At 37.6% G+C, this 26196-nt stretch overlaps 1 protein-coding gene across 1 annotated transcript in view; it reads right to left on the reverse strand.

Annotated features, from left to right (window-relative positions):
• LOC149186038 (putative serine/threonine-protein kinase SIS8) overlaps window positions 1–26196 on the reverse strand; it is a 285716-nt gene that overhangs the window by 80800 nt on the left and 178720 nt on the right. Inside the window, exons 6-7 of the mRNA XM_089410866.1 lie at window positions 6662–6730; window positions 6402–6502 (exon numbers count right to left, since the gene is read on the reverse strand). Coding sequence (XP_089266992.1) covers window positions 6402–6502; window positions 6662–6730 — 170 coding nt within the window. The remainder of the gene's footprint in view (window positions 1–6401; window positions 6503–6661; window positions 6731–26196) is intronic.

Consider the following 26196-nt stretch of genomic DNA (forward strand, 5'->3'; position numbering starts at 1 on the left):
GTGTATAACATCAGCTTCGAACTTGATATGTGTACCCTTGGAGTGAAGTGCTTCACTTGTGTTATTCTACATGTGATTACTGTAGGTTACTTATAAGCGCATTGGCCCACATTATATTGGCGGCCTCCCTTACCCTTCATATATATATAGAGGAAGGAGAGAGTCCTTTTATTCACCATCATCATCATACTCTTCTCTTTGTCCTTGTCTACCTGAAGAAATTTGCTTGGGTTCATGGGCTCATGAGGAGACCCTAGAAGTTATACAAGGAAGGAGGATGTATTTGTTGGAGATTGCTCGTGACTAGGGTTTACTCATCTGAAGAAGAAGAATAAGAAACTGGAAACAATCATAACACTCATTGTACTCGTTATCCTTTGTCATCTTTGTGACTAGAGATGTAACTAAGCGAAGCAACACACTAGTCATCTTCACTCTCTTCTATCTCCACTTGTACTCTCTCTCTCTCTCTCTCTCTCTCTTGGACAGTGCTTGCGCAGAGGTTGGAGGAAGTAGTGATTAGAGGAGTTAGGGGTTGAAAAAAGGAGGCATTTCTGGAGGAGAATTTTGCAGTAGTTTCAATGACATTTATGTGAAGGATTTGAGCTTCATTCAGCGGGGACCTTCCTGTAGTGCACGGAACTGGCCACTCTGGGCAATTAATACTTCGTGATGGTTTCTAGATCCACAAGAATTAGCCCGAGATTTTTTGGGTTTTTGTGCGTTTGGTGTGAGGATGTCAAGGCTACTTTTGAAGAATTTTCTGACCAGTGTAGAGGGCAGAAATGCCAGTTCTATTCCAGCAGCAATGGTAGTATTTTCTTGGTAGTGCGCAGATTTCGTGGGAGTTGTTTCCAGCACCTGAGTCATCATATCCTCACTTGAGTTTTGCATAGCTTGCAGTAGCAAGCCCGAGGTCTATCTTTCTTGTCATCTTATGTACTCAACTTCTAGATATTAATAAAATGGCTCAGTTATTTTCCCTATTTTCATGGTGTACCTATTTATGCATGTGTGAAAGAAATTTTAATTGTTGTAGCTTAGTGCATGTTCTTGATTTCCATTGTTATTTCCTAGTTGGAATATTACATCATGGCACAGTTGTTTCTAGCACTAGTTATGCATGCCAATCTGACCTAACATTGAGCAAATTTTGTTAAGTTATTTAACAAACATATACAAGCTAAAGAGGCATATTTACTACTGTAATAATATGTTATAAGTATTTTCCGATGAGCTATCTGATCGAGATGTGTGCCATAAGGGTTGGAAACATCATTACATTGAAGTAGATTTATTTAGTGCTTATTTTCTTGGGCTCCCTTGTGGAATTGGTTGGACATAAGTCAATGTTTGTAGCTCAAGCATGTATTTCTACACACATCTAAGTGTCTAGTTGTGCAAAATTTGCCAAAAGTCCCTTTAGATACTTGCTCAAGTATTGAGTAAGTTGCTTTTGTTACTTAGCCTAAGTCTAATTTAGGAAAAGCACATAATTAATTACGTTGGCTACTGAGCTAAAGAAACTTAGGAAAAGTAAAGCATGTACTTTATTGATCATCTTTTAACCTCGACCATTAATCTCAAATAAGGAAAAATCTAATTTCACCCATCCATCACCTACGAGATTAGGGTTGGGGATTTAGCTCAATAGGAAGTTATAAAAGGAAAGCAAATGAGAGGAGAAAGATACACCAGACAGTGGCACAAGCCATTAAGAAAGAAATTTTCTCAAGTGTGGAGTGAGATACTCAAGTGTGTTAGGTTTGAAGAAGGTGCACAGGTGCAGCATCATTAGCTAGATCATATCCAAGATATGTTATAAATGTATTTTCCTCAATTGGGCCATTATCCTAAGATGTGAGCCCAAGTAGGTTCAAATTATTGATTTAATGAACAACCGTTGATTGGGCAGAATTTGTATGTGTCACGTGTGATTGAGATTGGTTGTGTAATTGTGCTTCCACTAAATATTTTGTTACAAAACCTAGCTGTGCTTTAATTCAATAAATTTGTGATAAATCTCCTATGAACCAATTGCCAAGTGTTCGGTTCAAGAATTTAACATGAATTATATATTGTTATAATTTATATTTCAGATACAGCCCTAAAACTGAAAGCTCACAAGAAATAGATCCTAGAAACCTCAAGGTTAAGTTCAAATTTCTAAATTTGCATTAATTGTATTAAATAGAAATTTCAACACAACTCATTGACATCAGAGCATAGTTTTTGTTTGTCTGGATGAGATCAAGATATTGACATGGAAGAATGCCACCTAGTGTAGTTTTTGATTATTTGTCTAGCAAACATGCAAAGACAAAAATTATTGACTCAAACAATCTTCCTTCCAAGGATTCTACAGAGATACAACATCCCTTAGATGGGGCATTGGAGAAACAACATTGCACTCTTCAAGCAATTTCATGATCCAATGTACTGTTGCAGGGGAGCAGCTCCCCCATCCCCCCGCCTTTTGAATTGCTCCCGGAGCACGCTTTGAGCGGGGGAGCGAATCAGTCGCGCGCTCCCGCAAAAGAAATTTGCTCCCTAGTTCTTTCACAAAATTTTTGTCACAAAGATGTTCCAAAGGCAAAAATATTTCAAAGAAACAAGATTTTTTGAGTAGGGAAGCTTAATATTCAAGCTTATGTCCCTAGTATTGATATGCAAGTCATGGTAATGTTAAATTCTTAAAGTAAAAGTGACATTCTCCTTTCACTTTTACTTAAGTTTTTAACATTACCATGAGATGACTCAGGATGTTTGAGAGTGGTTTTCTTAAAATTGGCAACTAGGGCCAAACTCCATGTGGGTCATCTTATTGATGTAAGCTGATATTTTTCTTGGATCCCTCTCATCGAGAGGTGTAGGATTGATCTAAAGATCATCTGATTCCGATAAGTATTCATGGGGATATGAATTTATTTGTGTTATGGGACAATTCGTCAAAGTCGGACAGCAACCAAATAAACCCCACTTGTGCTCAAAGTTTTAGTATAAATAGAGGTGGCCTTCAAGTCATTTCAACACACTTGGGATCTCTTCCTCTCTACTTGTCTTTGGGTTTTAGTAGGAGGAGAGATCCTAAGGGATAACGCTACCCTAATCCAGACGGCAGAAGCAAGAACTATCGGGAACAGCTGAAACTGCTGGGAAAAGACGAAACTGTCGAGAATAGTCGGAATTGTCGAAACTGCCAGAACTGTAGGGAAAAGCCGAAACTATCAGAACTGTCAGGAAAGCTGATGCAGAGGGCAGAAGCCAAAACTGTCGGGAAAAGCTGAAACTGCCGAGAAAAGCCAGAACTGCCGGAATTACCGAAATAGCCAGAACTGCTGGGAACAGCCGGAATTGACAGAACTGCTAGGAAAAGCCGGAATAGCTGGAATTGCCGGAACTGTCGGAATTGCTGGGAACAGCCGAAACTGCCAGAACTTCCGAAAACAGCTAGAATTGCCGAAACTGCTGGAACTGCCGGAACTGTTGGAGCTGCCAAAACTGTCGGGAACAGCCGGAATTTCCGGGAACGGCTGGAATTGTCGGAACTACCGAAACTACCGAGAACTGCCGGAACTGCCAGGAACAGTCGGAACTGCTGGGAACAGCCGGAACAGCCTGAGAATCTGTCTCCGAAGGAGAGTAGCATGCAAGGGACAACTAACTAACATTATGACAGTTGTATGGTACTTAACAGCAAATACACCAAACATGGAATGTTACAGCTAGCATGCAAGGGACAACTAGCACGCAACAGCAAGCATGCTAAGGACAACAAGCATGCTAGGGACAAGAAGCAAACAAGGGACAACATGCAAGCAAGATGCATCCAACACATAGGTCAGTATGGCAACATGGTGCAACAATAGCACATAATGCAATACAATGATGGGTACAGTCATGATTAATAAGGCATGATGAGATGCAGCGTAGTGATGAAGGGTGCAGCATGGTGCACCGCGGTGAGGTGCAGCATGGTGCACCGCGGTGAGGTGCAGCATGATGGCGAAATGCAACAAAACGATAGGTGAAGGAGTCACCTTGGAGAATCAGTGGAAGCAGCATGTCTTCAACTGATCGCATGTATCATCTTCTTAGAGATGATCTATGCTCTTATCTAGATAAGTCAAAGTGTTGGCTTCTATTGTAAATGTACTATCTCTCTCTCTCCGTTGAACTATTGAAGAACATATAAGAAAAATTGATCAAGGGTTTCCCCACATTGAGGTTTGTCCCTGGCTAGCGCCACATCTTTTGTCCTCTTGTCTTGGCTTGTCTTCTGCAATTTATGTTTATGTTCTATCTACAGTTTACTTTAATGCTGATGTGAGCTAATTGGAAAAGATATTGAGCTAACTGTGAAAATTGAAATAAATTGCTCTAAGCATAGAACATACCTAAAATTAACAAGTTCCAACCTCATTGGATTTCATAAGGAGAAAGTAGAATTTTAGATCTCTCGCAAAATCCAACATACATATCAGTTTTTCAGGATTTCAGGATTGGGGCGACTGCAATGTTTCCATAGGATTTTGTCATGTACTAGCATATGAGACTCGTATTTAATCAAGAGCACCAAGCCCTCTATGTACCTTGATGTTAGTGACAATGGTTGTCGAACTCCTCTATCATGACCATACTAAAAATGTACAAATCACTCAAACAAAATCTTGACTTGACATGCTATATTTTTTCTATGTTATGTTAATTGCTTAGAGGGTGGTATTAATGACAAAGATCCCAAGATAGGCAATGATTTTGATGATATGTAGCTATTTGTTGTAGCATGATTTTTTTGGATGCTAGAGGTCATCTAAAGCCTATTTGTTGACGTGATTTTGGTTTAGAGATGGATTGCACTTGATGCTATTTTGGTTATGTGCACCCTTACATGCTATATAAATGAGAACTTATAACTTGTGATAACTTCTAGATGATTGATGTTATATGGTTTAATCCATATTTTTATGTTTTTGATAGCTAATTCATCATTATACATGTTTTTGTTGACATATGTGCATCAAAATATATAAAAATATATATTATAGAAAAATTCACTCCCGACCTAGGAGCTTTTGAAAATGTCGCTCCCAGCTCCCGCTCCCAAGTAACCTTGATCCAATGCTGCAACTTGGTTCTACTGTGGTCATGGGTTCCACAGCAAACCTTTTCTTCCAAAACACATCACCCTTCAAAAATCAAGTCAATCTCGACATTCTTATTTTTCAAGTTAAGATTGACGCCAATGCATTGGATACTTGGCTTAAAGTCATACTCATTTGCTTTCACTTCAAGATTGAAAAGATCACCTTTGCAACAGTCAAGATGGCTTCTTCAGCTAAATGTTGGTCAGAAAACCTCAGCAAACAGTGGTAGAAGGATGGCAACCCCATTCATAGATAGTCTAAATTTGTGGAGGTTGTGCATGAGGAGTTTTATAACCTAAGCACCTCTTGAGACAAAAAGATGCAGAAACTGTTCAAGATTAGACCGATAAGTTTCACTCTTTGATGGCCTATTTGGATGTGCACAGACAAAGCATAAAAATGTCTTGAACCACATTAGCGATCTTTCACATTACATTTGTGTTGAACTAGAGTTTCTCAGCCTCACGGCATTGATTTTATAATCATGATATAGGGCTACAAAAATAATTTATGTTTTTCCTCCTATGACTAATATGTCAATGAGAATACAATACTAGAAGCCTCGATCAAGATCCTCAGTTTTATAATAGAAATACATCAATCACGGTCATTTTCAACTTACAAATAATAAGTAATAATTAAAGTAAAAAAAAGCAATTGTAATTTGTATGCCTGCAAAATGACCCTTTACAGCATGGACAAAGATACTCAGAATGTTCCGGATTAAATACATATCTAAATTTGACAAGTCATTTTGACAGTCTTATAGTTATAAAAGTTTATCTAAGAATAAGGGATTATGGTACAAGGACTCGTATAGGATACAGGAGACAATGCATGAGAGGTTTGATCAGGAGGTTTCCTACTGCACCAGAATATGAATGATAAATGAAGCATGCCTGTATGCTTGCAAAATGCATCAATAGGAAACAACTTTGAAGCTAGGATTAATCCAGATGCACTGCCCTAATCAAAAATTGTAATGGCATCAGAAAAACTATAGGAACCTACCTCAATATCAACATCATCGACAACAAACTTTGGCAAACAACAACGAAAAAAGTAACCATATATCTGATTTCAATTTAAAGAGTTACATGCATAAATGCCCATGAACAACAACACTTTAAAGACATTTTGGGTATAAACTTTGGGATTTCATGACATTTACAAGGGCATTTCAAAGAAGGTGCCACTAAGGGCCTATATAAAAATTTTCACAAATATACTTAAGCTGGGATGTTAATAGCAAACCTTGGAAGAAACTCAGTCAAAATAGAGAGATTTGGAGGCCGAGTGACAGCTCCCATAAAAAGAACAATATTTGGGTGACGCAATCTTCGCATGATTCGCACCTAATACCAAAATGGCCAAATCCTGAGTTTCACTTAAAATTTGCAAGATCTAAGCATTAATAGTTTTGGGATGATAGCTCGAATAAGAAATAACACCAAATAAAAAGGCATGTAAGGAACATAACAGTGAATTTAACAAATAGCATGTCAGTCTCTTACTTCACTGCGGAACTGCTCTAATGCATCTCCTGAAAAATCTTGATCAAGAAACTTCTTAACAGCAACTTCCTGCAGTGCAGATCAAAAATATTTTTAGTCACGAACAAATACCTGAAACAAAAAGACATCAGACCCAACAGACAAGTTTCTGTTTAGCATGCAATCCAAAATTCAGTTTTACATGGAACTGACATACACTATCAAACAATACATTTTGGGATGAAGCACTTAAACATCAAAATTATAGAAAAGAAGCAAGTCAACTCCAAATGGTTCCTTGCAATATGTTCTCTTCACTGCAACAGTTACACATACACAAATTCATCGGTGCATAAACATATAATTATTATACTACCCGATCAAACTCTGGAGGATCCACATCTAGATCCACTTAGGATACATTTCCAGATGGTAGTTTTACAGGATCTGCATGAGATCTGTTTCCAAACTGTTGGATGCGTCAAGCCAAGAGATCTCCTAAAAACAGTGTTACTTGGGAGCGGGAGCGAAAGCGGGGAGCGGGAGCGGGAGCGACAATTTCAGAAGCTCACGGTTTGGGAGCAAATCCCGGAGTGTTTTATATATATATATATATATATATATATATTGATACATATATGTCAACAAAAACATGTAGAATGATGAATTAGATTAAAAAACATAGATTGAACCATATAACAACAATCATCTAGATTCTAGAAATTATAATCTTCATCAACCACGTCTACAAGTTAGTAACATACAACATATTGAGTCTCATGATTCATCAATCTTAAAGTTTCAAGCTTTCAAAATTCAATATATAATATTTATCATCATTGATCACCAAAGTTGTACTTGTAAGCTAAGTGTAACCATTACAACAAATAATATCTAACATGAAATGAAATATTATAAAATGAAATGAAATGAAACAATTTTCAACTTTCATGAAGCATCATATTCATAATTCATTACTAATGAGTTATAATTGCCAAATTCAAACTTAAATTTTCACATATTGTTTAAAAAAATATCATAATAAATATGAAAGAGTCAATAATTATAAAAACTACTAGAAACTAGAAATGACAAGTAAATCTATTATCTATTGCTTATGCTTGGGCCTCTTGCCACCATGAGAAATGTCTAATTTATTAGTCTTGTTGGAAAATCAGGATCTTTGTCATTAATATCACCCTCTAAGCATTAATATCCAGAGGTATATGTGTCATTACCTCTGTATTTGTATAGGGATCCTTGTCATTAATATCACCCTCTAAGCATTAACATAAGATAGAAAAAGCATAGCATGTCAAGTCAAGATTTTGTTTCAGTAATGCGTACATTTTTAGGAGGGTCATGATAGAGGAGTTCAACAACCAATGTCACTAACATCAAGGTACGTAGAGGGATTGGTGCTCTTGATTAAATACGAGTTCCATACCCTAATACATGACAAAATTCAATGGAAACATTGCAATCCCCCAATCCTGAAAAACTGATAAGTCTTCTAGATTTTGAATGAAATCTAAAATTCTACTTTCTCCATATGAAATCCAATGAGGTCGGAACCACTCTCAAACATCCTGAGTCATTTCATGGTAATGTTAAAAATTTAAGTAAAAGGATGACATTCATCCTTTTACTTTAAGAATTTAACATTACCATGAATCGCATATCAATATTAGGGCCATAGGTTTGATCATTAAGCTGCCCCATTCAAAACTTATTTGTTTCTTTGAAAAAAAATTGCATTTGGAACATTACTGCAAAAAAAAAATTGCAAAAAAGGCTAAACGCTCCCGAAAAGGCAGGGAGCATTTTTTTTTAGGGAGTGTGCTCCCGAAAACGCTCCCTCCTCGGGAGCATTTTCAGGAGCATGAATTGGGAGCAGGGGCGAGAGGGGGGGGTGCTCCCTCGCAACCCTGCCTAAAAATATCATTTTTCAAAAAAGAACATAAGAAAACATAAAACACAAAAAAATGAGTAGAGCCCTAAAATCCTAGCCCTTTCCTATAAAATATTTCCTATCCCAATACCAAAACACGCAAATCTGTGTTTTTCATGGAAAATTGAATTTTTGTGTTTGTAAGCTCAATTTGGAGAAAATATCTTCTATGGTTTTAGTCCATGGGTTTGTTTTATGAAATTCCAATACTTAGATTTATATTTTCTTATATATGTTGTTCCCCGTCTCCAGATATCTTTTCAGAATATCCAACTTGTCCATATTCAAATCTGCAAACAGATATGTTTCCATGCAATGGAAATATTTAATTACATACACATATATATAGCAAAATGCAAGCATATATGTCCACGCTTCATATGCATATATCCCTGTATCATTTGCATGCATTTGAATTCTCCCTTTTGATGTGTCATGCCTTCTCTTGCTGACTACACTAGTACTTAACCATGCTATTACAAAGAATATTTATAGATTGTACATCCAAGTCATATGGATCTCATCCCCCAATGATCCTGGGCTCAAAGATGTCTTTCTAACTAAAGCACTTTTGGAGCAACATGATGGTATGATCATCCACCCCGCATTTAGAAGCAAACATTAGATGCACCTGCTTAGGATCTCTTTGGGACAGCTCTAGGTCAAGTCCCATCAACTTTGGATGGAGATAGATCACCATACACTCACCCCCATTATCTGATCTCAACACCTTAATCCTCTTCCCGATTTGGTTCTCCACAAGAGTGTCGAACTCCTAAAACCAACCTAAGACCTCACCCTTGGTCTTCATGAAGTAGATCCAAGAAATTTCTCCCAGAAAATTAATTTATCCCCTCACAAGATTAGTAGCTAGGGTTTTATAAGTGGATTCCCTAGACCATCCTCGCTTACTCCATCATAATCCTCCCTTGGTACTTTGCTCCATTTAGAATCCATTTGCCCTTGTAGATTAAGGCATTGATCTACAAGTGTGTTGATCATACCTAAAATAAATTAATTTTCCTTAAATCGTCTCTTTCCTACACAATTAGGGCAACCAATAAGGTTTTAGGTGCAAATTTGTGTGTGAAGTGTTGATTTATTGCACGTGAATGGCTCTAAATTATAGGATAATTTACATAAGCCATCTAAAAGCAAAATCTAGCATCATAAGTTGTCTTGCATGCCCTAGAAGGGCTTATGTCATCTCTATTTATTTTTGTTTACACATATCTAATAGCCCTAAAACCCTTTTGCATGCATTAGCCCTAGCCTCTATTAGAAACCCTTGTTTTATTCTTACTAAATATCATTTGTAGGGTTTTTCTTAGGTTTCTATATGCCATTACATGCCCTAATATTGAATATCATTCAAACCCTAACTTATAGTAGTCTTGTCGTTGGTCAAACCTTAGAGATCTTGAACCCTAGCTTTGAATATCTTGGTCATCTTTGACCCTGCAATGCCCTCTATTTATCCATAGACCTCAAAATAAGTCACAATGAACCCTAGCATTAGAATACCTTATAAGTGGCACGGGGAAGCATCTCATGTGGTTGAAACTTTCAATCCTACAAAACAGCAAGAGGAAGGTTGTTAAGGTGACAATGGCAACCCTTCCTCATTGTTATCTAGCCTTTGTCCAGTGAGTCATTTTACTCGAACTTCTAGATTTTGCGGCAACAGGGCATATTATAACAGTTAAAGTGGTCCCAACCAAGTCAACAATAACTGACAAGGAACAAAATATGCCCAAAAATTCATATTCTCTAATAGCTTTGGAGCAAGCTTGGGTGATCAAAATTGAGAAAATCAATCTAGTTTAAGGGAGATTAATTACATGCTCAAATGTAAACAATGATAAAGTAGATCAAGTAAATATGTTGAGTAATGAAGCATGGCATTTGCCAATAACATTTTGTTATTTTGACATTCATTCCACTAGCCCCATAAAGATGTTTCTAACACCATCAACTCTACTTGAATCCATTGTTTACTTTTGCAATACCCATGTGAATTCTAGCATTGTATCAAAGCCCTAGATTTCGAAGACCCTAGCTTGGTTTTATTTGGCTCACAGTTAATTTATCCATAAGACTTGGAATATAAAGTAATCCATTGAAAATAAAATATAATATATTGAATAATGCACGAAATATTCATATTGTTCGGTTACAAATGAGAACCCTATATATATTTCTAGGTGGGATGCCCTTTCATGAACAATCATGTCCTTCGAGACACGTCCTTTCAATTTATTATTATTATTATTATTATGTTCACAACATTGTCTTCCCTTTCAGAAATGCTTTGACTTCAAAGCATACTTATGGAAAGGGTTGATATCTTTTATCTCGTAATGCCTTCAAATCTTTCTCAATTCTTGGAACTGTCATCTTCATTGATACAAGACAATATGAACTTCTAAGTGTGCAGAAAAATTGTCGAACTAAAAAATGATCTAACCATCCCAATTTGATCTTCTATGGAACATCACACTTACTTGATACATGAGATGAGTTGTTTGCATAAGACTTAATTGTGTTAGCATCAATATTTTTCGAGACGTAAGCCAGTAGATTTTGTCTCGAGTGATATTGATATGTTGACTAGTTTAGATGTTTGTTCTTATAATTTGGACACCAATAAGAAGTTCTTGTCACCTCATTTTCCCTTATCATGCTTGTGGTGATTTCTTGATTTACTTTTGGTATCGTTGTTGTTGATTTAATAATGGAAACTTCACTTGGAATTTCCATTGTCTATATTGTAGCATCTATGTATGCTTTCTTCGTAAAAATAAATAAAAAACAAAAATCATCTAAGTGTGTTTTGACTTTAATTTAATTGGCATCTTTCTAAGTCATAAGATTAATGACATCTGTGTTTGTTCCCTTCTCCTTACACTGCACAATTTTCCCTGAAGATTTCGATAATTTTGTATGATTAAGTTATTCAATTCTATTTTCCAATGACTACTTCATAGCCTTGGATTTCTTACTTGAGCAAGTAATTTCTGATGATGATATTTTAAGCAAGAATTTTCTCTGTTTTTTTCTGCGATAGATTTGTCAAATTCTTGTGGCATCCTTGATATTGACTTTTTATTTTCTTGAAGCATCACTTTCGAGATATCTTTTAAGTCTTCTAATGAAGGTATTATATATTTTGATTTCATTGTCATGTCTTGCAATGTCATCATCTTTTTCTTATAAGGAAACATCAAAAAAAAAAAATCTCCCTGTTTAACACGAAGGTACACGGTGATTTAAACCAAGGTAGACCGAGAATTATGTTGATCTCTTTTTAAACATAGTTATGACATTGAAATGAGATACAAATTCATAATCATCAATTATTAATAGCAAGTTCTTAATTTTCTATTCTACTTCAGAACGCATAATTTTGGTTCTGGAATGCATAATTGATTTGCCAAATTGACGTTAGTGTAATTTTCCTCACGATTATTGTTGATAATGATATTCATCTCTTTTCCTTCAATATTTTGTAGCAATAGCGCAATTTATATTTCAAGAAGAATATGCAAATATATTATTATTGATGAAGAAATCAATGACGATTACATTCTCTTGTGACTGTGTACCTAAATAGGCATTTACTAGTCACGAGAGTTTAAAGAGTCATGACTCTTGAATTTTCATAATTAATTATTTATTGACATTTTTTATTGTTTATTTATTATCTAGTTATTTATTACTTATTTATTATTTATTTCTTATATTCATAACTTTTCCTCCCCCTTTAGAAAAGTTGTGTCCTCAAAGCTTATTGTTGAAAAGGTGTGTCATATGTTTCTTTGTTTTGTAATCTATTCACATCTTTCGGAATTCTCCAAGTTGTCATCTTTACTAATACAAGATGATGATAGCATCCTTAGAGTGATAAACAAAATTGTAAACTAAGAAAGGACTTGACCATCCTAAATCGATTTTCTATGGAATCTTGTGATTACTAAATACTTCAAATGAATTTTTATCATAAGACTGAATTGTGCTAACATCAGTAGCCTTTGAAACATAAGTTCATTGTTTCCATTCTATATGGTGTTGACATGTTGACTTATTAAGGTCTTTACTTTTATGATGAGGATGTCGATAAGGATTTCTTGTGACTTGATTTTCCTCATCATGCTTTTGGCAATTTCTTAATTTACTTAGAGTACTGATGTTGTTGAGCTGGTTACAGAATATTCATTTGGAATTTTCAACATCTGAACTACAACATCTGAGTATGCTTTGGCTTCAATCGAGTTTGGACTTCATCTAAACTATGAGGTTAATGGGATCTATATTTGTTCCCTTTTCTTTAACTTGAATTTCCACACTTGAAGATTTCAACACTTCCTTCTCGATAAACTGTTGTACCCTGTTTTCCAACGACTTCATGTCCTTCTTAAACTTTTTAATTTGCATCAGTAATTTTTCACTATGGTACTTGAGGCGAGAAACATCTTTGTTTTTGTCTGCAATAATCCTGTCAACTTCCTTCATCATATTTTGCATTGACTTTTGACCTTCTTGAAGGATTGCTTTTGGGATACCTTTTGACGTCTTTTGGTGTTACTGAATTTGGTTCCAATGTAATGTCCTGTAGCGTTATTTTTTCTTCTTGTAGGAAAATGTCAAAAACAAAATTCATATTTAAAATGAACGACCCTCGTGATTCCATCCAGGGTGAACCAAAAATTATGTCACCTTGAACACCCCATAGGCATTGTACAGAGAATTGGGATATAAATGTATAGTCCCTAAGGCTTAATTGTAAATCAATTATGTCATATTGTTTTGTGTTCCGGAGGTTTAATTTTTCGATCATATTTGACTCAGGAATCACCAATTGGTTAGCGAATTTAGGGTTTATATAATTTTTATCATCGGCAGGAGAGATAGAAATAGTAACATCCTTTCCTGCAAGAGTCCCCTTAATTCTAAATAGCACTAAAGCATAGTTATATGAAGTTTTGAAAATCTTCCTTTCTCTTCTGTTATAGACTCCATTCTTTTCTCTTCAATGATTGACTCCATTTTGTTTTCGATCAAAATACTATAATATTTTTCTTTTAACTTGGTACCTTTTGACTTCAAAATTGAAGTTGCCTTTTATATATATTTTCGATTCCTTTTTTACTTTAAAATTCCTTAAATATTTATTTAAAAATATATATATATATATATATATATATATATATAACTCTATGTATTTTATTTTTCTATATATTAAATTACTAGTTTATTTTAATATATATATACATATATATATAATAGTTGGTTGCCTCTATACTTTTCAAAGAGTGTGACCATCTGTATTGGTAGGACACACCAATTAGTTTTTTATTGACGATACAAAACAACGGTTATGAATAAGCCGGATGACGAATGGTGGAGTACGGGGTGACTTGGTTGACTACTCGGCGCAGGCCTGGAATTTCAAATTAATTTGACCTTGCACAAAAATCAATACGTATTGGCTTCTTCCTAATGCAAGGACAAGATACTGTGGTGTGGTGGCTTGACGGTGTCTAGCGGAAACGATGGCAACTATGGTGGATTTCGTTGTCGCAAGTGCAGCATAGAGTGGCGGCAACAAAAGGAATTCGTTGCAGCGACAGAAGGAATTTGTGGCAGCGAGGTTGGCGAATTCAGCTGTGCAACGACGATAGTCTCAGACGCTATCTGGTCGATAATGGTTGGTCGCTATCAATCAGTGGCCTGGCCAAGGACAGCATGGAGAAGTGGCAGTTGAATTTCTCTGTCGGTGGATCTTGTTGGCAAGTAAATTTTATTTTGTTTGTTTTTTTTTGTTTTTTCTTTTTTTTGTTCTATATAAATTTTTTTCTTTTTTTTTAATAATCTTTTTCTCAATAATCTTTTTTTCTATGTTTTTTATTTTTTGTTTTATAAACACTTTCCTTTTTATTTTTAAATAAAAGCTTTTTATTCTTTTTTTATTTTTATTTTCTATAACCTTTTCCATAAAATATGTAAGCATGTGTGTAATTTTATTTTTCCTCTTTTAATGGCCAAAGGTCTAACAGAAGAATGGAGAACCCCCAAAAATTTTGTGTGCCTAAAAGCCTCAAATGAACAGTGATGAACTTGACGAAGGGTTGATGGCCAAAGGTCAGGATCGAAGAATGTGGCTCTGATAAGAGTGTGGCCAAAGGTCAGGATCGAAGAATGTGGCTCTGATAAGAGTGTGGCCAAAGGTCGAGATCAAAATTGGCTTTGGTACCAATGGAACAATAGCACAATATATATTTTAAGAAGAATAAGTAACTATATTATTATTCATGAAAAAATAAATGATCATAACATTCTCTGGTGATGGTGTACCTAGATAGTCATTGACTAGTCACAAGAAATTGAATACTCATGACTCTTGAATTTTCATAATTAATTATTTATTAATGATTTATTGTTTATTTCTTATATAATTATTTATTACTTATTACATATTTATTTATTATATTCATAACATATTCCACATTTGGGTATAGGCAAAAGTTAAAACACATGTTGGGTGTCAAACATGTACAAGTGGAACTGTATGCTAGATTGGCAACTAAATGGAAATGGTGGCTGATTGTACAATCTACAACAAATTGGTACCACTTAATGGCTATATGCATAAAGGATGGATGTACGGCTTAATTTTGCACCAAATGTAATGAGTATAAAGTTGTATCTATGAGAATAGAGCAATTTGGCATCTTTGATTAATCTTATGCAATTAATTTCACCAACATTCCTTTAATTGTATATAATTGTATAGTTAATTATTGTTTACAACTGAATCATACGGTTGTACGAATGTTGTTGCACTGAAAATTAAATGTAATTTGTATGTCGACATAAAATTCAGACTGACTATCATTGTTTGCACAATGATGATTGTACGACGATGATTTTCTTTTGATTTCTGGTCCCTTTGAGCTTGTAGCGGAATGATTTTTCTTGAGGGAAATTTAAATGCCCAAGGGCTAATTCGTGGTCAACAACCTGCAGAAACTCAAAGAAGCAAAAGTATTTTGGGTTTGATACAATACTCCACAAAGTTTCCAAGACAAAAGCCATGGAGAAACATCCCCATTAACTTTCCCCTTTCAAGATACATGGGAAACATGGAGCACGCACCCCCCACTAAGGCAAGTATGCCCCCCACATAACACTAGCTCTAAGTAGGAACGAATGGTCATCGACAAACACAATAATGGCATGTGGCCACAAGACAGACTCTTTTGAAAAGCAAAGCATTATGTCAAGTGACAAAGGTTGTCCTCCCTAGTCCTCAAGATGAACATGAAAATTCCAAAGTTAAAGTGAAAAAGGATGAAGGTGTAGGCATTATGATGACTTACTAGTGGAATAGATTGCCCAAACGAAGTGCTGAAGAAGCTCAAGAAATTTTTTAACAAGGTTTATTAAAGTCGAGGTATGTAACTTCAGAAAGTGTTGATCTCTCTAGGGCCTCTCTCTTTGATATTGTTCAAGATTATCTAGCTTGTATAAAGGAGTCGTGAAGTTGTGAAATGTAGAAAAGACCTCCAATAACAGGAACGGTAGTTGATAACATTGACTCTCATGAATTTGAAAACATGATATGATGTTTTTTGCCCCAAAATCTAGCAAGGGCTAGAGCCTAATGCAATAATGAGGTGATTGACAATGTCACCTTAGCACTCCACCTCCTACTCTTTAGTGGAATTTCAGCACACAAGAGGCATCCCAATATATATCACATAAGGGTACTCTAAGTCAATAGGATCAAGGTGATGCAAAGGAAGCTTGATCAAGGTACTTATCACTTGGAGGCAAGCACAATTCTTAGTATAAACGAAAAACGTACCTATGAAGAATCCAAGGAAATAACACTTGGACCCTAAGGTTTCAAGATGTAATTCAACGATAGTACAACTAGGCATAAAAGCACAAAGAAAAGGTTTTCTTTGAAAGATATGATCACCAAATGGAATGACAAACCTTTAACTAGCCCTAAGTTGAAGCCTTTTTACAAAACTAGGGTTTCAAGAAACCATAAATTACCTAGGGTTGACAATGTCAACCCTAATTAGGCAATTTCCACCAAGGGAAAGCAGATATTTTCAATTAACTAGGTCAAGGAAGGTGCAAAACAAGTCAAATTAGCTCCAACATTGACTTGAGGTAAACCCTAGTTGAATTTGACGCTTTCCCTAGCCCTAGCAGCTTGCCTTGAAGGGCCAAAAAGAGAAGAAAGAGAGGTAAAATATCATTTTTTTAAGGTTTTGATCATCAAGAGGGATGTCAGTGCCTTTTCCCTACATGGGTGATGCAATCTTTGAAACTTTAACCATGCAGATATCAAATATTTGAAAGGAGTAAAGGGGAAAGCCGTAATTTCCACTTTCTAACCCTTGCTATCAATTTATGAGGGGGGAAATTCTCTAGGAGGTTTTCTACGAAGTTCAAGGATAAAAGATTTAGCATGCAATCATTGCCATGAATTTCAAATAAACATATGCATTTAGACAAGGAACAATAGACACCCTAACAATATTCCATTACATTGAAAACCATAAAATATATTCAACAAAATACTCACAATTTATCCAAGAACATGTCCTCTTTCAATCCCAAAATGACGTCTCCACAACAAAATTAGTTTCCAATAGCCAAAATCCACATAAGATCACATCTCCACAAGTAGCAAAGTACAACAAAGCCAATCGAGTCTCTTCTAAAGAGGCTGAAATTCCCAATGTGATGATAAATGAATGAGAGAGGTCATTCTCTACTTATATGAGGTCTATCACCATTAAGTATTGACAAAAAGCCCCTAAAACAAGTTTAATTTTTTAGTAGACATAAAGTAGAATTGTGTTACAATCCAACCCAGTAGCTCAACAACAAAATATGCCAATCAAATCCCACATGTGGGAGCCGTAAGCCTTTAAAATGGATGACATCATGCCTTTTAGGGCTCAAAATGCTCCAACAATGTACTTGAAGGGCTACAAAGGTCTCCAAGCATCATGATCATTGTCAATTTGAGAGAATGTTCTCAAATCAAGCCTCAAAGCATCTCCATGTGTCTAAAATCCATCTATGGGTTCCATGCATCATCTTTATGGGTGCCATGTAGACGTGTTGTGCTATCTCTCCAACATTGAGGCTCCATCAGCTACAACATGCCCTCCTTAATCATACTAGGGGATTACCATCCTCATCTGGGCTTTGGATCAAGGCATGCCCATCAAGTAGTTTCAAGGCCATCATGGGTGGCATGCTAGGTCCACTAGTACATCATCAAGAATCCTCCATGCCAAGCAAAAGAAGCTCAGTGTTCTATCATTTGGGGGTGCTCTGGGGTATCCATCAACTGCTAAGATCATCAAAGTTCCCAACACTCACTGCATTGGGTCAACATTGCATCTACAAGATCATCATGCTTTATGGGAGTGTGGCATGGCCTGGGCATCATGTGGAGTAAGGTGCCCTTAAGGCCTCTGCTACTATGCACCACTTGGAAAAACCATCTCAAAGACAAGTGAAAGTAATCATTCATCAGAGACTAAAACCATAAATGCATCTAAGTGGTTAAGGGCATATTAATATTTCAAATTGGTATCACCTTCAAATATCTAACTAGACCAAGTCCCGTAAAAGTGTTCCCTAACTTTGTAGGGGTGATTAAGTAGTCAACCCTATTAGGTGCTTCCAGCCCCCAAGGGCACGTGGAATTTCCAAGGTCAACCCTTCAATTCATACATGTTAGTGAAAATAGGTGGCAATGGAGGGGAAGAACTTCATGGCCAAGTGCCATGGTTAGAGGACCAACGAATGAGAATCCACATTCTAAGTGTATACATGTAATGGAGGGAGCAACCATGGAGGCACTAGTTATCCCTCTTAGTCTGCTTTTTCCACCTCTCTGGTGCACCTTTTAAATTTTAATAATGCTTCTCAATTGGTGCATAGCTCAAGGATCAAAGTCTTCTCTCTATGATGTAGCATTTCTTTTACCCATTAAGATGAAACAGTTTCTCGCTCATCAGTTTTGGGACATTAAAGCATTTTAATTTTTTTTTTTGAGATGAAGCAACAAGTGCTCAAGAACCGATTGATGGCTGATGAGGGGGGTAGAGCTCATGCTAGGCTTTTGCCCACAAGCTAACTTATGCCCTAATCATCTTTTGCATTTTGAATTTTATATTTCTTTCATTGTGTCCATCTGATGCTTTTTCATTCTTTTATTTGCATCAACCTCCACGGAAATGTTTTTCGACTTGACTCAAGAATGTGGATATGTGAGTGCCATATCCCAATGAAATAAAGACAATTAATCCAAAGGATGTAGATGATATCAAGGAAAATGACGTGACATGGAAAATGTTAAGTATGGAAAAGGAGAATGGACATGCTACTTCAATCCAACTTTCCCAAGTAGTGTCGCTCTTATGAATGTAAGGTCTAGGGGACGTCCCACTGAGCTAGGGCTAAAGATTAACCCCCCTAGTAAGGTGAGAGAACTAGTTTACAATCAAGATCAGTTAATCATCCAAATCACCCCTTTCTCCATACTAAATGCCCAAAACATTAAGTAAAAGCACTTGATTGCAAAATTATCAAAGTACCCACCTAAGTCACCGCGTTTGTGTTTGTGTTTGAGTTCGGCGACCTTGAAATTTGAATAAAGTTCGGCACCTAAAATTTTGTCGATAAAATTCGGCAAAAAATTTCGAGATATAGAAATTTGATTAATATATATATACGTATACGTATACGTATATGTATAATTCAATTTAAGTTTAAGCAAGCTGAAAAACACATTTAGCTATAGTTCTTCACAAATAAATAATGTGGACTACCGCCATAAAAAGCAGAAAATCACCATAAACTTTCACTAAATCCATACATACAATAACAAACTATTCTGCTGGTGATACATCACAATAGAATTATATCCCAATTAACAGAACTATCAATTGACAAAAATTAATTGTTGTGTTAGTTAGCGAATTTTGTTAACCGGACTGGACAACAATTTGTTATTCATCCTAATGATTCAACCCTCTCGATGGGTTGGTTGACAGAAACATTACTTGAAGAAGATTGATTATCGTTCCTATTAGAAAAGTCAATCAATCGGATCACAAAACCTTTCTCATTTGTTCAATGATTCCAAATACCCTAGTGGTCTAGTTATCAAACTCCCCAATGGACCGGTTATCCAACTCCCAAATGCCCGATTATCTCACCTGTTAATTTGGGGTAGCATCGGATGTGCTCTAGCCACAAAATTTGGTGGAGAGGTTGGGGCACATGAGATCTCTAATACCCAGAAAGGGTTTGGGCAGATTCTAAACAGTTCAGGAGATATTAAAATAATTAATATTTTTAATGGAGCCCCTAAGTCTAAACTTTGGGAAAATAAAATATTAATGTGTATTAATATGAAACTGTGTTAGAATGGTCCAAAAGACATGGATCAAGTCAGATCTAATCTTAGCCATTGATTAGAGACTTAATCTCGGTCGTTGATTTGTCAACGAGAAAAGTATAAGAGGAGGCTTGAAGGTCACTTGGAGGACACACTGAGGGAGACCAGTCAGTTCAATTTCTGGAGTAGGGTTAGCTAAGAAATTGAACTAGTAGTCTGGAGAGCAGTTAGGAGGCAGCAAGTACGGAACAGAGAGACGAGAGATCAACGCAGAGGCAGAAGAGGCAACGCTGTGCCAGAGGAAGCCATGCAAAGGCAGCAGAGACTGCGTAGAGCCAGCAAGGCCTACGTCATCCACGCAGAGACTGCAGGATTGACGCAGAAGGCTAGAGAGGATGGCAGAGCCCCAGTAAGCTAACACAGAGGGTTTCAGGCTGACGCAAAGGTCAATAGGGCCTACGCTGGGTTCAGAAGAAGTGTTGGAAAATTTGTCTATCTGTGGGTAAGCCAGTTTGGCACCCTGTTGTACTAGAAATTTACTGAATAATAAAATCCTCCCTTGCTGCACCGATTTTCCCACATTGGGTTTTTCCAGGGACATTAGTCCAAAATAACAGTGTCAATGTGTTGATTCTTGTGCATATGTTTGCTTCTGTATTACGGTGTGATATCTATAGCAATATTTATTTTAATGTTTGTTGAAATAATTTCATGAATAACTTATGGTGAAATAAGTAGGAAAAGTAAATCAATTGCTACAGTGATAGAATTTTCACATGGTATCAGAGGAAATAATCAGAGACAGAAAGGGAAAATCAGTTATGGGTCGAGACCACAATGCAAAGGCATCCACCTCAGGGGACTCACGCAAATTTTTAGAAGATTGCACAAGAGAAAGAGATTTCGATTTCTCTATGTTGGCTTCCAGGTTGGAAGAAGAAGTGGCGTACATGACTAGTGTTGCATCATCAAAAGTATGGTATATAGACAGTGGAGCCTCGTGGCAAATGACGAGAATCAGGGAGTGTTTCTCAAAATATCGAGAAGAGAAGATGAACTTTCAGATCACCATGGGGAACAAGGCAAAGTGTACTCCAGTAGGAAAGGGTACCATAGTTTTTCAGACAGCATCGGGAGAGCGGTTCCGTGCCACAAATGCGTTGCATGTACCAGGATTGGGGATGAACTTATTTTCCGTGTCACAACTACAAGGCAAGGGTTATGATGTCTACTTCATCAAGGAAAAGGTATACGTCAAACACCCGAGCTAGAAAAAAAAAGTGCAAATCGGGATCAAAAGTAGTCGATTGTATAGATTACAATTAGAATCTCCAATGGCACTAATAGGCAGTCATGGGGAAAAGGACTTGAACGAACTATGGCACATAAGGATGGGTCTCTTGCACCATGGAGCTCTGAGAATTCTCAAGAGCACTGTAACAAGAGTTCTGATCTGAGTACAGAACGAGATGATGTATGCAGGGGATGCACTCTAGGAAAGTATGCCAAGGTGGCATTTCCTAGGAGCAAACACAGGGCCAAGAGTGTACTAGGATTAATACACTCAGATATCTGCGGACCTACATCTGTCAAAGCTCTCAACATTGCTAAGTATTTCCTTACCTTCATTGATGACCACTCGAGGAAAACTTGGATTATTTTCTGAAAAACAAGGATGAGGTTTTATGTCGATTCAAGGAGTTCAAGGCTCTAGTGGAGAATTTGACTAGTAAGAAAATAAAAGTCTTGCGCTTAGATAATGGTGGAGAGTATGTCGATAAGGACTTCACTGATTACTGTGCTAAGGAGGGCATCAAAAGAGAGTGGACAGCTCCCTACAATCCGAAGCAAAACGGGGTGGCAGAAAGGAAAAACAAGACTATTGTAGAAGCAGCTAGGGCCATGCTGTATGATCAGGATATGCCAAAATTCCTGTGGGCAGAAGCATGCAACACAGTTGTCTATGTTCAGAACAAGACTCCTCATCAAGAGCATTGGGCAAGATTACTGCAGAGAATGTCTTCACTGGGAAGACGCCTGAAGTCAGTCATTTCAGGATATTTGGGAGTTTAACATATTGCCGCATACCCGAAGAAAAGAGGAAGAAGCTGGATCAGACTACAAAAAAGGGATATCTGGTGGGATATAGTGAGAAGGCTAAGGCATACAAAATCTATCTTCCAGGGAGCAAGAAGGTAGTAGTACGACAAGAGGTAAAGTTCATGGAGGACAGAGCTTTCAGAAGATCTCGCAAAATGCTTTCCAAGGAGCAGTCGAAAGAGGATCCGTTGGTCATGCCTCTTCAACCAACGGAAGTGAAGAATTCTTCCTCAGGTTAGGAAGATTCTCAAGATGAGGAGGAGTGAACAAAAGCACCTGCTGGCAGAGGAAGAACTAGCAGAGAACTTCGTCAGATTCTGCTTCATGCAGAGAACTTCATCAATGAGCCAAGGAACAATAAGGGGGAGCAAAAATAGCCAAACAGGTAGCAAGCGTTAGTAGCTCAAGATGGGGAGCCTGCCAGTTTCAAGGAGGCTGCTCAGCATCAGGGTTGGCTAGATGCAATGGTGGAGGAGTATAACTCCATAATGGTGAACGATGTCTGGGAGGTGGTGTCAAGGCCTCAAGACAGATCTGTGGTAGGTTCAAGATGGATCTACAAGATCAAATATTCTGCGGACAGCAATGTTGAGAAATACAAGACCAGGTTTGTGGCTAAGGGTTATGCTGAAAAGGAAGGGATTGACTATGAGGAAACCTTTGCCCTAGTAGCCAGGTATACATCTATTAGGATCATGATATCTCTTGCGGCCCAGATGGGATGGGAGATCCATCAGATGGATGTCAAGACGGCATTTCTGAACGAGGTAATAGAATAAGAGGTATACATTGAACAACTAGAGGGCTTTGAAACTCATGAGAAGAAGTCTCATGTATGCAAACTGAATAAAGCCTTGTATGGGCTGAAGCAGGCATCGAGAGCGTGGTATGGTCGAATAGATGGCTACTTGCAGAAGATGGGGTTTGTCAAGAGCGAAAGATGGGGTTTGTCAAGAGCGACGCGGATCTGAATCTCTACTATCTGGTCATAGAGAACGAGCCACTTATCTTAGTATTATATGTGGATGATCTCTTTCCAATGGGATCATCCAGACTCATTGAGGACTGTAAGAAGAATCTAGCCATAGAGTTCGATATGAAGGATCTAGGACGAATGCACTACTTCCTAGGGTTGGAAGTTTGGCAGCAGAAAGGAGAAATATTCCTTGGGCAAGGAAGGTATGCTACAGAGATCCTGAAAAGGTTCGGGATGGGAGACTGTAGACTTATGGCTACGCCAATGTTCACCCACTGCAAGAAGATTGATGCATCAGAAGACAAGGATGTCGATCCCATCCTATACCGACAACTCATAGGGTCCCTGATGTATCTAGTCAATACCAAACCAGATATTTGCTACATTGTCAACACCCTCAGTCAATTCATGGTGGAACCAAAGAGGGCACATTGGGTAGCAGCCAAACATGTTCTTAGGTATTTACAAGGAACAGTTGATTATGGGCTCTTATACACCAAGGGGGAGGATATCAGGTTGAGTGGATTTACTGATGCAGATTGGGCAGGAAGTTCAGTGGATCAGAAAAGTACCTCTAGTATTGTTTCAACATTGGATCAGGAAGGACCTCCTAGTGCAGTAGGAAACAGAAGTTTGTGGCTCTAAGCTCATCTGAGGCAGAACATATGGCAATAAGCACAGCTTCATGTGAGGCCATATGGCTTAGAAAACTGCTAGTGAACCTATTCAAAAGAAATATGGAGGCAACCAAGATCATGTGTGATAATCAGAGTTGCATCAAACTCTCTGAGAATCCAGTATTCCATGATAGGTCGAAGCATATTGATATCCGGTGTCACTTTGTCAGAGACTGTGTCCAACGAGGAGCTGTACAGTTGAGCTACACTCCTATAGGAGAACAAGTGGCAGATATCCTCACCAAGGCCCTTGGAAAGTCAAAATTTGACTACTTCAGGGAAAAGATGGGGATGGTAAAGAACCCCTTTCAGAAGTAGTGTGTTAGTAGCACGAATGAAGAGGGAGTTGCAGTGTAGATGCAGTGTTGGGAGAAAGGACCAGCAGCAACACAGATGCAAAGGGAGTTGCAGTGCGAATGCAGTGTTGGGAGAAAGGACCAGCAGCAGCACGGATGCAGAGGGAGTTGTCGTACAGATGCAGCAATGGCAGTAGCAGAGTCATGGGCAGCAGTACAAGATGCAGCGGTGCAGAGGATGTTGTGCAGGGAGGCTTAACGTCAGCACAGGGACCGATGCCATGAGATCAGGGTGATACTCAGTGAGGAGTATTACTAGAGAAAAGTCCTCGCTAAAAGGGAGTGTTGATTTGGGGTAGCATCAGATGTGCTCTAGCCACGAAATTTGGTGGAGAGGTTGGGGCACATGAGATCTCCAATACCCAGAAAAGGTTTGGGCAGATTCTAAACAGTTCAAGGGATATTAAAATAATTAATATTTTTAATAATGCCCCAAAGTCTAAACTAAGGGAAAATAAAACGTTTATGTGTATTAATATGAAACTGTGTTAGAATGGTCCAAAAGACATGGATCAATCCATATCTAATCTTCGTCGTTGATTAGGGACTTAATATCGGCCGTTGATTTGTCAACGAGAAAAGTATAAGAGGAGGCTTGAGGGTCACTTGGAGAACACACTGAGGGAGACCAGTCAGTTCAATTTCTGGAGCGGGATTAGCTGAAAAATTGAACCAGTGGTCTCGAGAGCAGTTAGGAGGCAGCAAGTACGAAACAGAGAGACGGAGATCAACGCAGAGGCAGAAGCGGCAGACGCAGGGCCAAAGGAAGCCATGCAAAGGCAGCAGACACTACGCAGAGCCAGCAAGGCCTGTGTCATCAACGCAAAGGCTACAGGAGTGACGCAGAAGGCCAGAGAGGCTACACAAAGCCCCAGTAGGCTGACGCAGAGGGTTTTAGGCCGACGCGGAGATCTATAGTGCCTACGCTGGGTTCAAAAGAAGGGCTGGAAAATTTGTCTATCTGTGGGTAAGCCAGTTTGGTACCCTGTTGTACTAGAAAATTACTAAATAAAAAATTTCTCCCTTGTTGCACTGGTTTTCCCACATTGGGTTTTTTTGGGGACATTAGTCCAAAATAATGGTGTCAATGTGTTGATTATTGTGCATATGTTTGCTTTTGTATTACGGTGTGATATCTGCAGCGGTATTTATTTTAATGTTTGTTGAAATAATTTCATGAATAACTTATGGTGAAATAAGTAGGAAAAGTAAATCAGTTGCTACAGTGATAGAATTTTCACATCACCAATGGGCGGTGGAGTGAGCGAGTGTGACTACGTAAGAGTGAGATTTTCGCGTGGCACCAAGTTTTAGCCTCAAATTCATTAGGATCATTGAACTTACCATTTTTATTTTTATTTTAATTATAAACAATGGAAAAATGTCGAACCACAAAACCCTGAAACAAACTCCAACGACTTTTTGGCGAATTTCATTGAATTTCATCAATTTTTTGGCAAATTTTATCAAATTTAATCGTGTTCGGCATAAAGTTCGTGTTTTTGTTCAACATAAAGTTTGGCCAACAAAAATGAATTTGTTTGAATTGTTTCGAGGTTCAGCCAATTTTGGATCCAAAGGATAAAATTCGTCGAACCCAGTCGCTTAGATACCCACATTCATCTAAGAGGAATGTCCAAGAGAGGTGTATGACTAGTGTAGATGCGGGAGGAAACTAGCATATCATAATCAGTGAGCAAATTTGTAGGGTTGTTGGTTGGTTGGATGTCTATGATAAGAAAAAAAGTTCTCCCCTATAGGATTACCCATTTTGGTGGGCAACAATATTTATTCGCTCCAAATTTCAAACAAATTGGTCTTCAATAAAGAGACATTAGTTTCCTTGATTGTTCTTGCTCTTCGTACAAATTTTGGCTCAATTTAAAGAGTGTCTTCTTAAATTGGGATCTTACTAAAGAGATCCATATGCAAGAGCAGCCTATCTTGTGCAATGCAGGAATCTTGTGTGCAGATTGAAGAAATACATGAATGGCTTGAAACAAGCACCTCAAGCATCGGATGAGAAGAACGATAGCTTCTTTCTACAACTAGGCTT

The sequence above is a fragment of the Pinus tabuliformis genome, chromosome 3_1, assembly GCF_031772625.1.
Source record: "Pinus tabuliformis cultivar Carrire ecotype Pingquan chromosome 3_1, CPIR1, whole genome shotgun sequence".
In the NCBI taxonomy this organism is placed as follows: Eukaryota; Viridiplantae; Streptophyta; class Pinopsida; order Pinales; family Pinaceae; genus Pinus; species Pinus tabuliformis.